Raw genomic sequence first — 20,259 nt, 5'->3', positions numbered from 1 at the left:
CACACAGGTCACTATGAGTTTTATTTGTGGCTGATCCAGTACAATGCAGGTGCTCACTTTTTTTTTTCCCCCCGCAGACGGCCTTAATGATTGAACAGTCTTGCTTTGATGCGATGAAGTTTACTGGTCGCTCGTCCTCTGTAGGAGATAAGGCGGAATTTGATGGGCATTGAAGTTTCATTTCCGGTTGGAATTTGGGCTGGCTGGTTCGTGCCTCCTTTACAGCGTACATGGGAATTGTATGCCGTGCGCCCGTTCCCGCTGGAGTTAGTTGATTTGAGAGTTCAGACGTCTCTGGCAGTGTCAGTCTAAAGAGGCGGGCAAAGTCTTGCTGATTAGAAATTGGGTTTTGGTTCCGATCCTCCTCCTTTGGGCACATCAATGTTTTGCATTTAAGTTGTCGTTAAATTTTATTCCTTGGTCAACCGACTTGGACTCGGGCCCCAGAGCGGGCTCAGTTGCAGGTGCCTGTGCCTTATTGTGTCCGTCGTTTTAGGCTTTGCCTCTTGTTGATGATTTGAGAGGGAGGGGCTTTTGAACCGATCTCTCCGCGCCGTATGCTCTTATTCTGATTTGATCCTCAATAGAGGGAGACCCCTTTGAGTTGAGGTCGATAGAGCTCTGAGCTGAGTCTTATTTGTGCACACAAGTTGCTCTGTATTGAGGAGAGGGAGGCTGGTTTGTCGACTACTGGGCCGCACCCACAGCTTGACTCCCTGTCTTGAGAATTGCCCTGTGTGTTCTGGAAGAGAGTTTTTAGAGCTCCTAGTTTCCCATTAATTGCTACTAGAATAACGGCCAGAGTGTTTAGTAGGGTCAGCAGAGGGCCCATTTTGCCTGATTGATACTGAAGGGCTTCCACCAGGAGTTGCACTGTTTTAAGTAAACTCGCCTATGCACTTTCGGAGTCCAATTTTTGCTGATACTTGGTTGGGTTTTCCAGATCAGTCCCTAGTTGCGAATCCTCCATCCCCTGGTTCCCATCTGCCTCCAGGTGCTTCAAAGCAGAGAGATTTTGAGTATCCATCTTGTGCCCCGCTGGGGGGTAGTTTAACAACAGTTCTTCTCATTCCCTCACATCAATATTGGAGTGCTGCTCCGAGTCTCTGTTCTCTGGTCCTAATACTGATTCTATCCTAAGTGGCATTGAGGTTAGCGGTAAACGAAGATCAGCATAGGTTCCTTCTGGCGTTTGGGTTGGTTTGGGCTTTGATTTGTTGATGGCGATGTGCCTACCTCTATTATGGACAAGCCCTTGACTGTAATGCAGTTGTTCCTTGTTTTCCCATTTTGACCCCCTCCTTCCGCAACTCTGTGTATCCTCTTCCAACTCCCCCGGGAGGCTTTTCAATCTCCATTTTGGTCCTTGTTCACTGGTTGCTATATCAAGGGTGTGCAAGCCTCAATCGAAAAAAAGCCAGCATTCTGAGCATCTGAAAAATAATTTAAATTGCCTTTGAGGGCAGAGCTTAAGGTCGATCTGCTCATCAGCTGCTGCTGGACAGATCAAATAAGATGGACATGGACCTATTTTATTAACACTTTTAGATAAAATCCACAATGAGAGACAGAAATAAGCAAGTACAGCAATTAATCCAAGTTCAAATGCTGGAAATGTAGCATTTGTATTCACGCATTCAATTTAACTATTTATATTTCACATGATTTAAAGATAATTCATTACCTGCTTTATACGGTTAGGAAAAACAATTAAGTTTAAACATCATAAATTTAAGAAGGCTCCGTTTCTAAAGGAAACATGTATATAAGCTTATAGTACAACCAGGACAGAACTACTTATTTGTTACTTAAGAAAACGATGCCTACAAAGTGGACATATATGTTGGCTCCAGAAACAGGTCAAGCAACAATGAACCACCACAGAGGTTGACTTTAAGTTGATAAACATGTTAAGAGAAAATTCATAATAAGGACCAGAACATGTGGTTAAATAAACTGATCAAGTCAATGACATAACCCAATATTTTTTTGACAGTAGCACAGAAGACAATAGCGTGCAATCACCTCCACAACCAGGAAAACCATATAGAGATCCTGAAGGACATGCTAATTAACAGAGTGATTTAATATGATATTGTGGCAATGGAATACTTGTTTCAAGCTAACGAGTGTGGCTAGGACGTGAGAAACAAAATCAAACAAAAGGAAGATTTTCAGCTACTCTTGGAAGGCATGTGGCTCAATTTGGAGATGGACTGCTTTTTGGTCTCATTCAGCTCACGTAGATTGTACATAATGTCTACTTGAATTGTAGCCACTGCAAACTAGAATTTTACCGTACTATGATACTAAATATTTTGCAATTGATAATCTTTGTAATATGTTTTAATAGAGAAATCTGATAAAGTCAGTGATTACAGAAATCACATTTCAGAAAGTTACAAACATCACAGATACAGTGGTTCAGTATCTCCTGGTGTACAAAAGCTACCAACGTGTTAAAATACTGTTTCATTACCCGGGCACTCTAGTACCACACTAATCATAAATGACTGAAAGTAGTGTGTTGCATCACGCCTTCCAGTGAAGTTGGCTCCTTGGTTTTCAACCACATTAGGGGAATGCAGAGTGTGTGAACAGTGTTAGTCGCATATAGGGAGTGCTGGGCTGCACACTTGAAAGAATCAGACCAAAGAAAATAAATATATCTACACTGGCTTGGGATTGATCAGGTATTAAGTAACAATAAATTAGGTAATCTAGAGAGCCCTTCTGCCTAAAGAGGAAAACCTGCATTTTTTATTTATGGATAGCTATTAATAGAATGAGAGGCTTAACTGAGAAATTATTCATATCTTGAGTTGACTAGTATGGTTGTGGTCTGAAAAGTGGAACCAATTGTTCCATGCTTAAGGCAGAGCAAAAATGATTAAAACATTGAACAACAATTCATGTCACTTTTCAAAAAAGGAAGGATTAGGATTGCATTCTTAATAGTTTTTCCCACTTCTTCTCAACTGAAATGAACTAGAATGTATAGTTGCATACTAAATACTTGCATATCAAAAATACTTTTTAGGTTCAAAGGTAAAGCATTAAATGCAATTGTCACATGCACAGTAAAAGAATACTGACATTAAACATGTGACCTGTGTGGGTTGAGTTTGGCTGTATCCTGTTCAAGTAACCAACTTCTGAAAAGCCCATCAGGTATGGATCAGTGAAAAATAAGACCACAGTTTGGCCATCACTCAAAAACAAGAGGAGTCTTTACATGCCATTGAAGGTGAGGTAACTTTTATGATGAGGGACCTATTTAACCATTATGATGTAGTAGCTTCAACTTACGCATTTCAACTGGAATCAAATACAATTACTAGTAGTAGGCCTTCCAACATACATACACTAGGTCTGATATACCCAGACTAGACATACAAATATGGACAGAACATGATATTAACATACAAGTAATTTACTGTGTATTACCAGTTTCTTGTCTTTTTCTTGTATAATTAGGATACTCTCACCAGACGTGTCAATTCCAGCTCTACCAGCTCTGCCAATCATCTGCTTATACTGGGCTCTCTTCAAGAAATCACGAGCCACATAAGGTGCTCGCAAGATAACTCTAATAACAACAGAAATGAATTGTCGTTATTAATCACAGAATAACACAGAAAACTGAATAGAACATACAATAAAAAAAATAAACTATGGTATTATTACAATAAATGTTAACATTTAAACTGGTTTTCTTACATTAAATTGAAATGTTATTTAAGACACTCAAACTCTGACGTATATGTACCTATGGTGCTTTTGCATCCTCCTATGGTGTTTTACATAAACCTCAGCCGTGACAGGATAAATTAGCTTTAAATATATGGAGCACATTAACGTAAAATAAATAATTCGATAAAGAGCGGAGTTGGAGGATAATGGTAAGACCGAGTCAACAAATCATGTGAACGAGCTACTGATTTTATTTATTTATTTAATTTGTATAGAGCTACAGCTACCCACCAAGGGGTTTCCCGGCGCTAGTAGTTCAGAAATGCGTATTTTGCCAGTCAATATCAGATGTTAAAAAGCCACGTTTTTAATGCTTTCCTAAACTTCACATGGCTGACTTCCGAACGTAAGGAATGAGGCATCTTGTTCCAGAGGGATGGGCCTAAGAAGGCAATCGATCTTCCCCCCATCCGTGATAATTTGATTTTGGGAATAATGAAATTGTTAGCGGTTGCTGATCTAAGGACTTTCGAAGGTAAGTAAGGATGCACAAGGTTCCGCAGATATTTAGGAGCAGTTCCAGTTGAAATTTTGTGCATAAAGCATAAGGATTTGAACCTAATCCTATTTTCAATTTTCAACCAATGAAGGTCACGGATGTATTTAGTAGTGGGGCAGGACATAGGGATTTTGAAAAGAAGTTTCTTTGCCCCTAGGTACAGCACATTACTATAATCTAGCCTTGAAGTAATCAAGGCATTGATGACAGTTTTTTTGGTGCCATCAGGGAGCATCCAGCAGATCTTCTTTAGCCATTTTAAGACTGCAAAACATGTAGCAGAAGTCTTAACGGCTTGCTGGTGCATATCTAAAGATTCGTCAATGATGACTCCCAAGTTACGTGCCTGTGAAACAGGTATAGGAAGAGGGCCCATTTCAGATGGCCAGTGTTGTGGTCCCCAGGCCTCTCTATTTTTTCCAAGAATAATTAGCTCCGTTTTCTCGCCGTTAAGCTTAAGAAAATTATCCTGCATCCATCCAGCGATCTTACCTAACCCTAATTTTAGCATGGAAGGATGGTTACTTTCGGCTGAAGAAAGAGAGAAAAGGAGCTGTGAGTCGTCAGCATATGAAAACATATTCAAACCTGTCTCCTCAACTAATCTCGCAAGAGGACTCATATACAAATTAAAAAGCAGTGGACTTAAAATTGAGCCCTGTGGTACTCCATGTTTAAGAAGTAAAGTCTCAGAGCAGGCAGACTGAGAAAAAACTTGAAACGTACGATTGCTTAACAGTGACTCAATCCAATTTATGGCTGCGCCATGAATACCTATGGAGGAGAGTGTTCGTAACAGCACCACATGTGAAACAGTGTCGAACGCGGCACTCAGGTCTAATAATATGAGTGCCACAGTTTCTCCTCTATCTATCATGGCGCGGATGTTTTCTGTCACTCCAAGCAACGTCGTTTCCGTAGAAAAACCTACACGGAATCCAGATTGTTGTAAAGGAAGGAGATCGTGTGTTTTTATGAATTCCGACAGCACCTGATGCACGTGCTTTTCCAAGATTTTTGAAAAGATAGGCAGAAGAGATATTGGTCTAAAGTTGGAGGGCATATTTGGATCTGCTCCAGCCTTCTTCAACAATGGGTGGACCATAGCATGCTTCCATTCTGCTGGAACGTATGCTTCCTGAAGAGAGGCATTAAGTAGATCTGTAATGGACGTCAATACATTTCTATTCAATTGTTTTAGGACAGAGCAGGGTAAGGGGTCCTTTGGTGAGCCGGATTTGATCGTATTTAGTAAATTGACAATATATATATTTTTTATTTCCCCAGTTAGAAACCATTTAATGAGTAGAAGGCATGCTAATTCTATCATGTTCACAGGCCTCTTTGTGATCATGACTCCACTACTGGGCATGTCTAGGAAAGTGAGCCTTCTAGTTGAAGGCATAGAAAAGAATACCTTGTCAAGGGATGTGTTTTACCTTTTGAAATCAAGAAATTAATGGATTTTGCCTCACATGGTTCTTCATCTCGGTGTATCATAATCAGTAAAAGGAATACAAAACAGTGCCTATGGTGTCAAAACTGCTGAATTCGAGTCAACATTACAATTTAGAATTTTAAAACTTAAAAACTGACTGAACTTGTAGAATTTTTAGACAGTCTTCAAACGTCTGGTTCATTTCAGGATAGGATTTGATAACCTATGGATGTGGCATTCATTCATGCCAATTCTTTTAAAGAACAAGGAATAAGAGATAAGAGTGTTATTAGAAGCATCGCCATTGACTGAGTGAGAAAAGTATGCAAGTTTTATGCTTTGAAAATTGAGTTTATATGAAGCAGTGTAATTATGTGTGTATCAAAAAGAAGTGCTGTCATTACAGACATCTTGAAGCACAGGGAGTGTCCAATAGACTGTGTGAATACATATGATTGCGCTGACGTGTGGTAACAAGTCATAAATGCTAAAGTGACTCTGCATCATTCACATTATCAAGATTTATTGCCTCTGGCTTATGGTGAACATGAAATGTAAACACAAGCTAAAGAAAATGTTTTATGGCACACCATGGTAAGATATTTCAAAAGAAGGTTTAACAGTTACGTTTTCATCCACTATGGTCAATGATAAAACGTGACATGAAGGTTTTGTGCAGAAAACGAAACCTGGAAAACATTTGCAGAATGCAGAGCAAGTAGGTTTGCAATATTGCTATATGTCAGCAGGGCACCATGCTTTGGGTTCTGAGATTTCATGTTACATATACCGCACTGTACCGTTCGAAGGGTGTTAAATAACACATATTACTAATATCCAACTTAAAAGGTACTCAATTTGCTTACCTCTGAAAGATGGAAAGTTGAGCTGGCACAATTGTGAGTGCTTTCTGGTTAAAGCTAGGACACCCACAGACTTGCCGTTCTCTATGGTGTCATTGTTGTAGCCTACTAACAAGGAGGTCCACCTACTATACGCAATGTGGTTATTACATGGCAATTCAGAAGCACAGCGATGACGTTGGTGAAAATTGCAAATACACTGCGGTTGTCTTGTTTGGCCAGCAACAGGGTGTGTTGCCAAAATTGGATGCAATTAACATTGCCCTCAAATAGATTGTGAACAAAGGCTGTAATTCTTCAAAAAGCACAGAGTCCTTGTATATTCAATTTCTGACTTGATGGACGAACACAACGTTTTAGCTACTTTATTGGAAAGAGTAGCAGAATTTGTAACTTTAAGAGATCCGTCTAAACACATCATGTGAAGATAATCATGACATCAATGGCAGACCTATACTTGTAAGCCATGTGCCAACTGCTGTGGTAACCTAGAGTGGAGACTTAAATTAACTGCAAGTTAATCGATTCCAAAGCTTTCAAAAACCTCAAGTGGAAATTTCCACTTTAATCACACTAAAATCTTCCACCTACCATTTCATACAGCCATGATGGATGCAACAGAGCTGAATGGTCATGATCCTACACATATTTCCAACCCTCACCATCCCGAAAACTCAAAAGGTTATTGATAGTTATGTAAAATGAGAAATGTATGTGTTCTCGTCCCATACGAGAAACTGGTAATGTGCTTAAGTGAGGGAGTTAATCGACGGCACTCTCATTGAATCATTTTAACACATTCCAACATTTGTGAATCACTTGGGCAGCTGAAATCAGGTTGTGTGTCTTCAAATGCAGCTCATGCTCTTACATTTTGGGTCAACTTAAATATGGATCTAATAAATTTCCCAGCCACAACACAAAACCGTGATCCTGATTGCAATGCCTCAAATAACTTGTACTTGGGTGGTACTACACATCTAATAAATCACTAAGCCTCAGTGAGTGAAGGAGCTGGATAGCCTGCTTGGCTCCAATGTGCTCAATAGGGAACAAATTAAATCGCCCAAGAAAGTCCTAGATACAAAATGTTGCACTGGAAATGCAGGAATGCAGTGACATTCAAAGCAATGATTCTGCTTTTGGCCTTTCTTATCAGATTGTATGAGAATCAGTAGGGTCACATTACTACACATGGACTCATTGAAAGAAACAAATTGTATGAGGTGTAGTAGATTTAAATTATTATTCAGGCACTCTTTCAGAGAAACTAAGGCAATTAGGTTACACATCATCAGCTGTTTTAGAAGCTTTAAAAATCCAGGTCTAATAGTAGCATTCTCTTAACTAGCTGGCATTGCACCTAAGGAAAAACACTTCCAATGCAGGCTGAAGATTAGTCAAACTACCCTAGCCTCCCCCTGAACGTGTTCTTATGGAGTTTAATTCATTATTGCCACTGACTTCAAGCTATAAAACTGTCCCAAAGGAGTGAAGGAAAAGTAATACAGCAAAGAATAAATGCAACTCCTGAGAGGTACTGGACAGTGGGGAAAAATGAAAACAAAATTTAAAAAAACTGCCACAGCAAATGACTATTTAACAGAATTACCAGACTAGGAGCTCTCTCGAAGGGAGGGTGTACAGCTGCAAGAGGTTTCCACTTCTTACATCTATGACAATCATCATGACAGACAGGCTCTATCACCTTTTCATAAAGTTAGCTGAGAAGAAGGTAAAGGAAAGAGTTTAAGCTAGCAACCCGACTCCATAAAGAAATTGAATTGTTAGGTAAGCCTTACTGATTTTGTAATGGTTCCTTTCTTTCTCCTGATTAACACTGGTCGAACTGACAGCATTTTCCTATCACCTGCAGTTCCTCGACTACATGCAAAACCTCTCGTGCTACTGATCAATCAATTTCTTTCAACAAAGCTCAAGGAGAACTTCCAAAATTTCCAAAATGTCATTCTGAGCAACTGAAGCTGGAGTCGCTGATCCGCAAACAAGAAAATAATTGCTATGGTTTCCGCTTCAGCAGAACCTGTCCCTGCACTGAGGCTTAGAATGCTAAATACATTATATAATATTGTTCTAGTGCACTAGTGCAAGAGGATACTTGGTAGAGGTTGCCAGCTAGACTATTAGATGACCACCTAGAAGACATACCTATGGACTGCATATGGGAACAAATTAGTCCATTATCAGCAATTAAATGATACTTGCTTCCTGAAGCAAGTCTGAACAAGGACATCAAGTAGCCATGAGTATTTATCACGTCTACTCTGAACAACAGCAGACTAAATAGATGCTTAGACACCTATGCCATTAGAGACGATTACACAGTGTAAGTGTCTGCTCTTGAGGAACCATGGTTGACTGCAGAGAGCTCAATATTTACATACTGTATCCATTAATAATTCAATTTTGCTGTTAAGTATTGATCTGTTCTCTCCAGCAGTGAAAACTTGTGTTTGCCTTTCCTATCTCCGTTTCTCTGTAGCTTGATTTTTTTATTTCCATGTAAGGAGAACTGAAGGTCTTAGGTAGCTGGGAAGGTTATGGGTAATCTTTCAGAGTACTCCCCACGTGGCGATCACAGTTTTCATTGTCTAACTATAAAGGCGAAAAAAAAAATCGATTTAGTAGTAGTTTCAGTATATTTGTTCCAGTAGAAAACAAGGGTACTATTACCAAACAGAGGCCCTCATAGATTGATAATGGAGACGCAAGAAGACAAAGTCATAGAAAGTGACAATTTTTACACTAAAGCGTTGGGTTCAGTTTTTAGTGACTTAATGTTTAGGAGCCAAACTTTTTCACCCTCCAGGCGGATGTTGCTCCAACTCCTAAGTCACTCAAAATGCCAAGTAGCAGAATAGCAGGTGATTTTCCTGGTATCATTAATTGCTGCTATTCTTTCAGCTTCCTCAGAGTATAATTTTAGTAAGAGGAACTATTTTGGGATGATGGCTCACTTCTTACTTGATCAAATCAAGTATGATCAGTAGCCTAAATGCTTATTATTCCTCTATAAATTGCACGCATGACAACTGTTGGATCAACATTCAGCAATTTAACCAGAGTATTTAGAAAGCAACTTGTCTTGGTTGGAATAAATCTTTAATTTCCAATCAGCAATGAGTAAATGGAAACATTTTCAATGTGACTGATGAAACAACCTTAGTGGTGTGTTCAATGTTGTACAATTTTCTACAGGAATAACCTTTTCCTATTAGAACGACAGGTTCAACTACGATACTCCCATGTAAGACAAGAGAAGATCATTTTGAATTGTTCAGTGAAGTAAAAGGTCAGAGTACCCAGAAAGATGAAAATCGATAACACACATTATATAAATGTACAGGTCCTGATATCTAAATCCTTTGGCAAGTGCCTTAAAAATAAAAGAAAACGAAGACTCAAGCAGGATTAAACATATAGAACGGTTGCTGAAGCGGGAGTGTGTAAATGTATTTTTAATTGGGGTTGGTGACTCAAGCAATAATCATAACCCTCATCAAGGTGAAACTTTAAAGTCACTAACTTAACGCAACCTACCTCAACTTCCTGGTAGCTATGACACAGAGCAGACGGGCATAGCTTAGGACAATGTGTAAAAATACTTATGCAGTACCAAAACATTAATAAAGCCAAATGCAAAGAAATTAAAATCCTAAATCTAATTTAAAACAAAAAGTAAAACTGAATAGAGAAAATGACACAAAAATGACAAAAATACAATAAAGGGAACAGGAGATATGCACGTTTTGACCATAAATAATGTAGTCCTCCTCAGGACCAATGAAAGACAAGGTCACTTGCCCTTGTAGTTGAGATTGGATGAGTCCTGCCAGAATCATTAGCTGGACATTGCGGTCTTCTCCTGAAGGCAAAAAGAACAATTGATGGACAAAATGCGGAACAATTTCATACATTCACCCCAGTACAGAAATCTGGGCCTAAATCCACCGTTTTTTTGCTCACCATGCCATTACAGCTTGGACCCAGCCATATGCAAATCAATCTTGACCCTGCGCCCAATAGGAACAGTCCAGCCCGAACTGCCAGGCCAGGTACTCCCTGTTGACAGTAATATTGTCTGTCAACATTTGATTTGGCACATACAGCTTGTATAAGAACTAACAAAGTTTGGGTCTGCTGCATACGATTCTGGGGCAAATGAGATGATGCTGATGTGATTCAACAGGCGTGTATAAGCAGGCTTGCAAGATTCAAGTTCATACGCGCTTTTGCTTTCTTGGGGTGCTATCTGTATTATTGACATCTTTCCCCTCTTTCACAAGGATTCTGCAAATTGACACATACTGAAATCCAGTTTCAACTGATCCAGTTGCAATCCCCTCTCGTTGCCCTATTATTTTGCGTAACAGACGGTGCCCCTTCATTGGACCCAATTGACATCTTTTGCTTTTTGCATTTTATTAATATCCATGACTGTGAAGAACGCTGCCTAGACATTTGATGTTGAGTTGGATACTCGTGACTTAGATGGGGAACGACAAATAGGCAATTTCTCATTTGACTCTTCTGCTTTGCCGTGATTGACCATTTAATGGTATCTTTGCCATAAAAAAGTCCTCTAGTAGGACGAAACGCGTCGGCTGTATCACTGTGAAAACTGATGTATATGACCACGTTTTTAAAGCAATAGAAAATTGGAATAAAAGGAACATTTTGAATAATATCTACATTGTATACAGATTATACATTTGTTCTCTCAATTTTGGTGATTTATATGTGGTGCACCTGTGCTTATGTTTTAAATAACAATGGAAGATTGAGCTTAGTAGGAAGCACAATACTTGTACAAAAACTCTCCACTCACATTTTTAACCTGATTGGTGCCATGCAACAAACATCATAAAATGAATGGAACCACACAATATGGCCTTATCAGTGGTAAGACAGACACAACTGCGTAAATTGTGCTAAATCAGTTTAATCCGCATCATGCAGCCTATTCCTGCACGACAGTACTCTTCACACAGGAATTTGCAACTAGGAAAGCTAGGGCCAGATGTACTTATATACTTTTCAATTGCAAAACAGATTCAGAAAAATCATAATGTTTGTGACCACAAAATATGTTTTTCTCGTGTGCAAATCCTATTTTATCTGATGGCAGACTTTTACCAATTCCTAAATAGGGACTCTGAATGTTTACCAAATTGCATTTGTAATGAGCAGGTTGGGGGCTTCCCCTCCAACTGAGATTCCATAACGCACGTTAGCGGTTTGCAATTAGAATTCCGGTACTAATCCACTGAAAAGTTACCAATGTCCACGTTGTAGTAGTTACCTATTCTCAAACGGAAAAAGGTTACCTTTGGACGCTTTCCTGTTTGTGAATTGGGCGTGCAAGTTTCTGGGGGAGTAACCAGTGGTCCAGGTACCACTGGCAATGCTCACTTTTTAACAAGCTTTTTAACAAGCGGCTCCTTTTTAGGTTGAGCCTAGCGCAGCACGCATGCGCTGCTCTAGGAAAAAGCCTTTTGGAAACACTTCAGCTTTTCTTCAAGCTTGTGCGTGTGGTGCTCACACACTATTGGCCTTTGCAGCTGGCTTTCAAAATTGAAAGCATGCAAGTGGCCAAAGGCGTATGGATGTCCCAGCTTTTTGGGAAATGTTTACTCACAGCATTTTGCTCTCGGGAGCCAGCAGCAGCGCGCAGGCTGCATCTGTTTTGGGTCAGGTTTCATCCTTTGAACACCGCTCCTCATCCCCGACCCCCACCCGCTTCTCCACTCCAGACACTTGAGCATGTCTGGCTGCAGTCTTGTGCGCACGCACACAGTCCTGGCATTATTTCACAGCACCAAACTGTTGGCCGTAGCTTGTTTTCTTTTTGGTTAAGTACTCTACGTTAGCGTGCGTGTTTTTTAGCTGTCTTCCTTGTGTGCTTCTCTGCCAACCCAGTCTTTGTGTTGCTGTGTCTCACCATGTGCTTACCTTACACCCCCCCCGAACTCGCTTCCATGTTGCTCAGTCTCTACGTGTTCTTCTGGGACTTTAACACCATTTGGGTTTCTCTGTCTCGCCCTGGGTTTCACTTTTCCAGTCCCCAGACTTCATATTGCTTGTCATGCTGTGTGCTTCTGTGCTCCCTTTCCCGCCCGGATCTCAGTGTTGCTGTCTCACCCTCTCCTTCTCTGCACCCCTCATGTTTCTATCTCCCGTGCTTCTACCACCGCCTCCATCTTGCTTTGGTTCAACGTTTCCTTTTGTGCATCCCGTGCTGCATTGTCTTATTATGTGTTTCTCTGCCACCCTTGTGCTCCTTTTGTCTTTTGTGTTGCTTCTCGGCGCCTGTGTTACCCATTTTGAATACCCATCCATCTGCGGCCGCCGTTTTCCTTCTGTGACTCTGGTCAGTAACTAAATATAGAAAACAACACCTGCATTATTTTGTATGTGCGGAGTTTGCGCCTGCAAAATTATAATCTCGTCTGCATCAAAAGCTTTTTTTTTTTTATAATTGTTCGGTAATGCTGCTCACCATCAGGGATGCTACACAGGAGTGCAAAAATACATGGGCAAAGCCACTTGGTCCGAAAAGCATGACAAATTTGCTTTGCCAGGGTTTGTTTTTAATTCCACTGTTTTAACATAGCCCTCAGTTTTGTTGGAAGGCTTAAATAAGCCGAAATTGCTGCTTCTGATTAATGCATTTACTGTGCGCATGTGTGACAGCGCATGCAAGCACACAACGGCCCCCTTGGAATTAAACTATTCTTAAATGGCCACATTGTGCTCACCTGCGTGCGGACACTTCCAATGCATGTGCAATGTCTCCATTATGGCTCCGGTCGCTAATGTGGCTTTTACTGTTTCAACATGGCCATTTAAGAACTTTAAAATAAAATGCACTGGCAAATTCAATATGTCAGCACTGGCCTGGAGCAGACCTGTTGGCTCTGCCAGTGCTGGTTTATAATGAAATGACAGGTGGCATTTGGTACTTTCAAAAGTAGTGACATGGAAATGAAAACGGAAACGAGTAATCTTTCAAGTTTTTTGTGGCTTTCAGTGACAAACCTGAATAGTTGACATGGCACAACAGCACTTAACATAGTCTCTATGGAAAGAACCACCTAGCAGCTATGCAGTTAAGTCGCCAATAAATAGAAAAGAGTATGCAGTTTGTTCACAATTACCTTAATGTAGTTCCTCCTTCAGTGAAACATATAAACACTTCATTATATATTATGGAGGTTATTTTTCGGTATCAATGTTCATGTGTTTTGGTCATGCTAACATTTCTAACAGAATAATAATACAGAGCAACAAAAGGCGTATAAGAGCAGTAACAGGCTGAGCAACACATCAACTGATATTTTCCATTTGCTTTTATCAATAATACATGGCTGCATTCCCAACTACTGCACTCCAGCACTGACTGACTGCCTATCCCAGACCTAATTTCACAATTTCTCTCTCCTCCTTATTCCCTCATTCCTCCCGTCCTTATTGGCCTCCTAAATCCCCCTTACTACTTTCCTTCCTTCGTTCATTCCTAACCCTCCCTCCTTTTCCCATTCTTCATTACTTCAACCATCTCTTCCCCCTCCCTCGATTCTTCCGCCCACAAACTCTTACTTCCTATTTACTTCCAGTTCCCCTTCTGCCTATCACCCTCTCTGCCTCCCTATCTTTCTTCTTTACCTCCTTTCCTCCTTCTTGCCCATCTTAATCCCTCTATTAATTCCTTAAACGTATCCCCAGCCTTATTTCCTCAAAACTTATTTCAACTTCACTTATTCCAGTCACTCATATCTAGCCCTTCAACCTTTCACTAAGTCCTTTTTTCTTCTTGCTTTCTCTCCTATCCCTTCTTTCCTCTCTCACCCTCACTCCATCCTTTCCTTCCTCTCACATCCTCATCTTTCCTTCCTTCCTTCCTTCTCTTAATTCCTTGCTCCTTTCTTCCCTTCCTTCCTGAATTACTCTATCACATTGCTCTTTCACTCATCACACAGTTCCATGCCACATAATTGAACTCCACACATTTTCATTCCTCACTACATAATTCACCAACAGAATAATTCAACTCAAAAACACAATCACTTAACACCACATACATCCAATCCAAACCACATAATTACAAGTCATGCTTCAAAATTCAACACCACACCACATAATTAAACTCCACTACAGACCATTCCACACATCAAAATACCATTCTACATAATTACACATAACATCCACTCCACATAATTCCAATATGCTCCATACCACATAATTACTATCCACACATTTCATCTGTACACCATGCCACATAATTCTGCTACACAAATCCACTCCACACCACACAATTCCACGCCACACAATCCAACAACTAACAATTCCAATCCAACTCACATAATTCCACCACACACCACATATATACACACTACAACATACAGGTAAAAGACATTATCATTTACAATGCCAATAGCCCTAAGCAAATGCGAGAGCTATTGTATTCCTTTTTAGATCACAAAAGTAAAAAAAAGACTCCAGCGTCATTTCATGTGGTTATACCTGCATGTGCCTACAAAAGAATGTGGCCTTTGTTTATTATAACTTTTTCAACATGCTGCACAGCAGCCACGTTGCTCTACTACATAGCTTAAAAATAAAGGCCAAGCCTAAACCTCTGTCTAAGCACTTATAAGGTCCCAAATGCAAGACCTATTGGCTATGCCAATGCTTGAAACTTCGACTACTTACAAAAAAACAAATAAGATTTATTTAAAAGCACTTACAACTTGAGATTGTGAGCCTGACTAATAAATATTAATTGGGTAGGTGGGATTGAGACCCACTCTGCTTCCATATTTTGTGAAGAGCCGTATTAGGACGTAGGTCGGTTTGCAAAAGAAGTTTCTGGCTGCAAACTGCATCCACTTTTTGTGACCACAATTGTGCATTCAGCCCTTAAGAATCCAAATGTTTCTCCTTATTCCACTGGTCAGTAGCTTGATACAGACTTTATTCGTTACTACTTTATTATTTAACTATACAACAAGATGTGCTGAACAACTTTTATAACATGTCTGGAATTGATTGCCAAAAATAGATATTGAAGATATTTTAAAATTGGAAAAGAAGATGGCTCAAAAAAGGAGGCACGAATAGAGAGAGGGATGGCATACCATTACCATTTTGAGTGCCCCTGCCAATGCAAGTACTAAAGATATTTTTCATTTGGTCGATACAGACTTTACTTAACAAAGGTGGTAGGTACCCTTTCTACTTATTGTTTTTTATATGTCACTTTAAAATAAGTGACTATAGGAAATCCTTCACAAACCTTTTTAAAAAAGAAAATGAAAATGGATTGTCGGACAGAATTAGCCAATAGGCTGCAGGAAAAGCTTAGCTAGCAAAGCTGGCACTGTGTATTTAAGAACCTCACACAACACCCAGCATCACATCGTCCCCCACCCGTGACAGTTAAGTCAGATCATTAGTGCGGAATAATGGGTCAATAATTGATAAAAAACACTGAAGTATTACTTGTCCGGGGAGGAGGAAGGGTTACTTATGATGAGGATTCTCCTCGAAAAGGACTAGGATTACAGGTAAGCAACTTTTCCTTCTCATCCAGGAGATCCTCATCAGTAGTCGTGAGCAGTGAACAGAATAGCAAGCCCATCCCACAACACAGAGAAAAAGAAATGGGGCCAGCCTCACCAATTACCCAAAAAGATTCTTCAAAGATACCTGCCCTACTAGAATGTCTTCCCTGGAGTCGAAATCTAGACAACAATATCTAGTAAAAGTGTGGATAGAACTCCAGGTCGTAGCCTTACAAAGCTCTGAAATGGGGAAATTTCTAAGAAGGGCTACTGTAGCCGCTTTACCTCAACTAGAGTGAGCTTTAGGCCTACTAGGTAAGTACCTATTTGCCAACTGGTATGCAAAGACTAAACTGTTTTGTAGTGAGCAGCACAGCTCGCGTGCTCCGGTCGGACGGCTGCCATCAAGTGCCATTCTGAATGACAAAGGGAATAAACCACTGCAGCGAAATCCCATAAGCACACAGAGCGGGAGGCACAGGTTAACGGAGGTGAAAGCGCCCTCCTTAGCAAGAATCAGCAGCCGTGAGGAGGACGGAGCCACAACTGCAAGGCTCCCCAAGATGGCGGCACCCACAGGCAGGCATTGAATACGACATCACGACCCAGCCGATGGTGGAGGGGACAGCGGCGGGACGCTCTGAGCAGAAGCACCCCCCGCTGCTGTGTGCCGCGCATCGAGCCCCACCCACAGCTTTGCAGCAGAGTGCAGAGAAGCGGGGAAACGGGGTGTGCGGACCCATCGGAGGACCAGCACTACTGATTTCAGGGCCACACTGGGAGAGAAACTTGCCACCAGGAGCCATGAGACTGTCACGGAGGTGAGAAGCGCTGTGGCTCGGCACTGCGAAGAGAGTGCACTAACAAAAGCCAGGGAAGGAGAGACCGCGCAACAGGTCCCATCGGGGAAGCTGAACCCAGCTACTGCAGGAACCCTTGTAGCTAGACAATCAGGCACCATACAGAAACGGGGCACGAAGAGCTGCAACATTAAGCTGCCCCTGACCGGAAGCCCCTACCTGGTAAGCATTCACCAGAGGGGAAAGAAGAGAACTGTGAGAGGAGCGCCTGACAGAGCAAGGTATAACTCTGAAATAAAGAGGGGGGAGGGGGGGCTGGACTCAGTGCCTAGACTACAATTGTGGGGTTCCGGTGCAGAGACCTTGCACGAGGAGCGTGAGGCCAGCACAGGTGCGGGTTTACCTGGGCCTACACAGCCTGAGGGAAGCAGACACTAGCATAACTAATTGAGCGATACCCACAGGCGGAGATGAAGTAGCCACAGAAGGCTTGTCAGGCTTTAACTCCCTGGACAGAACGCATTGAGTACCGTCGAGACCACCTATACCGGGAGCTCCGCCCGAGAGGTCATAGCGAAACTACTAAATTACAGGGAAAGGGTTCACATCCTTGCACAGGTACGCCAAAGGGAGACATAACCGTGAGTAACTCCGCAGTGCAAATTTTCCCAGATTTTTCCAGGGAAGTGCAGAAGCAAAGAAGCTCCTTCCGGGAAGTGAAACAAAGGCTACACCAGCTGAACGACAAATACATAATGCAATACCCAGCCCGGCTGCAGGTGACTACAGCGGGCGGAACAGAATTCTTCAGAACCTTGCAAGAGGCCTGGGAGTAGCTGAAGAGACATGAAGGAGTTGAACTGCTGCAAGAGCCTGGACAGCGAAGATGGAGGGAGTGACGTTTTTGCAGCCAAAGGGCCGTGAGAGAGACCAAGGCTCCCACGCAAGAGGAAACACAACTGGAGCGAGAAAATAGGATGCAGGTGGTGGCATTGATGAGTGGGAAAGACCCCACGCCTCCTGAGGGCAGTGATGCAACGGCAGACTCTGGCTCCGAATAGGGGTCTTGTGAATTGGAGGTGCAGAGTGTGGTGCTCCAGGATGTGACACCGCAGACGGCAGATGATATCGCCTAGACCATGAGGGACAGCCCTAGCCTCAAAAAGGGCCAGAGGGACATGCAAAGCACCTGACCCAACAATAAGGTATTAGGGTTATCATAGGGACGCCGGTGCGGGGGTCTCCTGAGATACCGGATATGAATGGCAGCTAAGGGGACCGGCAAATTGGCCTTCTTCCCTCTCTCATTTGACTGATCGAACTGCAAGCAGTCACTCGTGGAATATCAGAGGTATGCACACAATGACGAAAAGATATGAAGTGCTATCCTACATTAGGTGACGGGGTGTCCAGATAGCCTTATTGCAGGAGATGCACCTCACACAAAAAGAGGGGACCCGCATGACGGAGGCGCTGGAGGGGCCAAATCCATTTCACAACCTATTCGGCATACGTAAGGGGATGTTAAAATGGATACAGGCAGGAATTCCATTCCAACTGGTGGACTCATTAGTAGACCCAGAGGGCCGATACGTAGCAATACAGGGACGATTAGAGAGTTGTGAACTAAATATAGTGAATGTTTACGCCCCCAATGCGGAACAGCCAGCCATCTTCACCCAACTGAACCACTGCCTGACACCACACTTGACTGGCGCTACCTTAATGGGAGGAGACTTCAACAGTGTAGACGATATACACATGGATAGATCCCACCCTCCACTGTGAGACTCCCAGGCAGCGCATGCCTCACAAGCATTCAACATGTGGCGACAAGGCTGGGGGTTGGTGGACACCTGTAGAACTTTACACCTAGAGATAGGGCCTACTCCTACTTCTCTGTGGTTCACGAAGTGCACGTGCAATTAGATGGCTTCTTATGCACGGTAGATATACAGAGCCATGTCCTTTCTGCAGAATACCTCAAGCGCACAATAAGCGGATCATAACCCAGTGGTCCCGTCACTGGTGTGGGCACACCCCATGCCGACGATTCCCACCTGGAGGCTAAGCCCGGATACCCTGGAGGACCAGGCCTTCCAGGAGGAGATCAGGGAGGAAAAAACACAATTTTTCACAGATAATGTAAGGAAGTCTTTTCACCGAACACAGAATGGACGCCTTCAAGGTGGTATTAAGGGGCCAATGCTTAGCATGCACCGCTGAGGTCAGGCACACCCTCCTGAGAGAGGTTGAGGGGGCAGAAGCGACCCTCAGGGGACTAGAGCGCAGACGACCAGAACACCCAGTCCTCCACCAGGCAGTGCTCGAAGCCAAAGAGGAGGCGGCGAAGCAGACAGAGAGGCTCAGGTGTTTCGACAACAAGAAGTATTTAGAGCGCACCCACCCAGAAAGAGTTAAGTCAGGGTCCTTCCTAGCGTGGCTGGTGAACCCAGTGGGTAGAGGCTCCCCACTGGTGGAAATTGAAGACGAAGACGGTATCAGGCACTATACGCAGGCAAAGATCAATGAGGTCTATTACGCCAGATTGTACAAGAGATCAATGCATTATGATAGTGAAGAGGTACTGGAATTTCTAGAGGGATTGCAGATGAGAAGGCTAGACCCAGTAGAGACAGAGTTTGCCCTCACCATGGAGCCCCTGGCTTGCAGGGAAAGGAGCGGGCAGGACTACAGTGGCTTGTGGACAGGAGACATGAGGCACTACATAGCTCTTTACGCCGACGACCTCCTGCTGTTTCTCCACAATACAGCCACAGAGCTGATGGGGGTGTGAGACAAGCTGGCCCAGTTTGGCAGGCCCCCCCCCCCGCCTGACCTGGGATCCTACACTGCCGTACCTTGGAGTCAAAATATACCATGGCTCAGCCAAATTGTTAGAGGGCAACGTAGACAGAGCAATACGCTCGATACAGTCCTTTATGGAGGTCTAGGAGTCAGCTCTTGGTGGCTGGAAGAGTGGCAGTCCTGAAGATGGTGGCAGTACCGCAGCTCCTGTATTTTTACAGCATCCTCACGGTGTGGATACCGCAAGCGACATTCAGGGACCTTGAATCAATGATAATGTATTTTCTTTGAGGGACAGGATGCAGGAGGGTAGCGCTGGCCATGTTGCAGGGCCCCTCAGCTTAGGGGGGCCTAGCTGTCCCAGACTTTTGAAGGATATTACGTAGCAGCCCAGCTGTACTGGCTGATTCAAAGGTTGGCAGCTAGAAGGAACCCAGATAGGGAAGAGGGCCCATCTGCACAGAATGCTCCAACCCTTGCGAAGATACTACTGCGGGTGCAGAGGAACCCGTCG

At 42.6% G+C, this 20,259-nt stretch overlaps 1 protein-coding gene across 1 annotated transcript in view; it reads right to left on the bottom strand.

Annotated features, from left to right (window-relative positions):
- Positions 1-20,259, bottom strand: part of HELQ (helicase, POLQ like) — a 606,359-nt gene that overhangs the window by 377,869 nt on the left and 208,231 nt on the right. The window contains exon 10 of the mRNA XM_086961870.1: positions 3,448-3,589. Within this exon, the coding sequence (XP_086817996.1) occupies positions 3,448-3,589 (142 nt within the window). The remainder of the gene's footprint in view (positions 1-3,447; positions 3,590-20,259) is intronic.

The sequence above is a fragment of the Lissotriton vulgaris genome, chromosome 3_1 (assembly GCF_964263255.1).
Source record: "Lissotriton vulgaris chromosome 3_1, aLisVul1.2, whole genome shotgun sequence".
In the NCBI taxonomy this organism is placed as follows: domain Eukaryota; kingdom Metazoa; phylum Chordata; class Amphibia; order Caudata; family Salamandridae; genus Lissotriton; species Lissotriton vulgaris.
The sequence above is the reverse complement of the archived record's forward strand: the minus strand, read 5'-3'. Positions and strand labels throughout refer to the sequence as shown.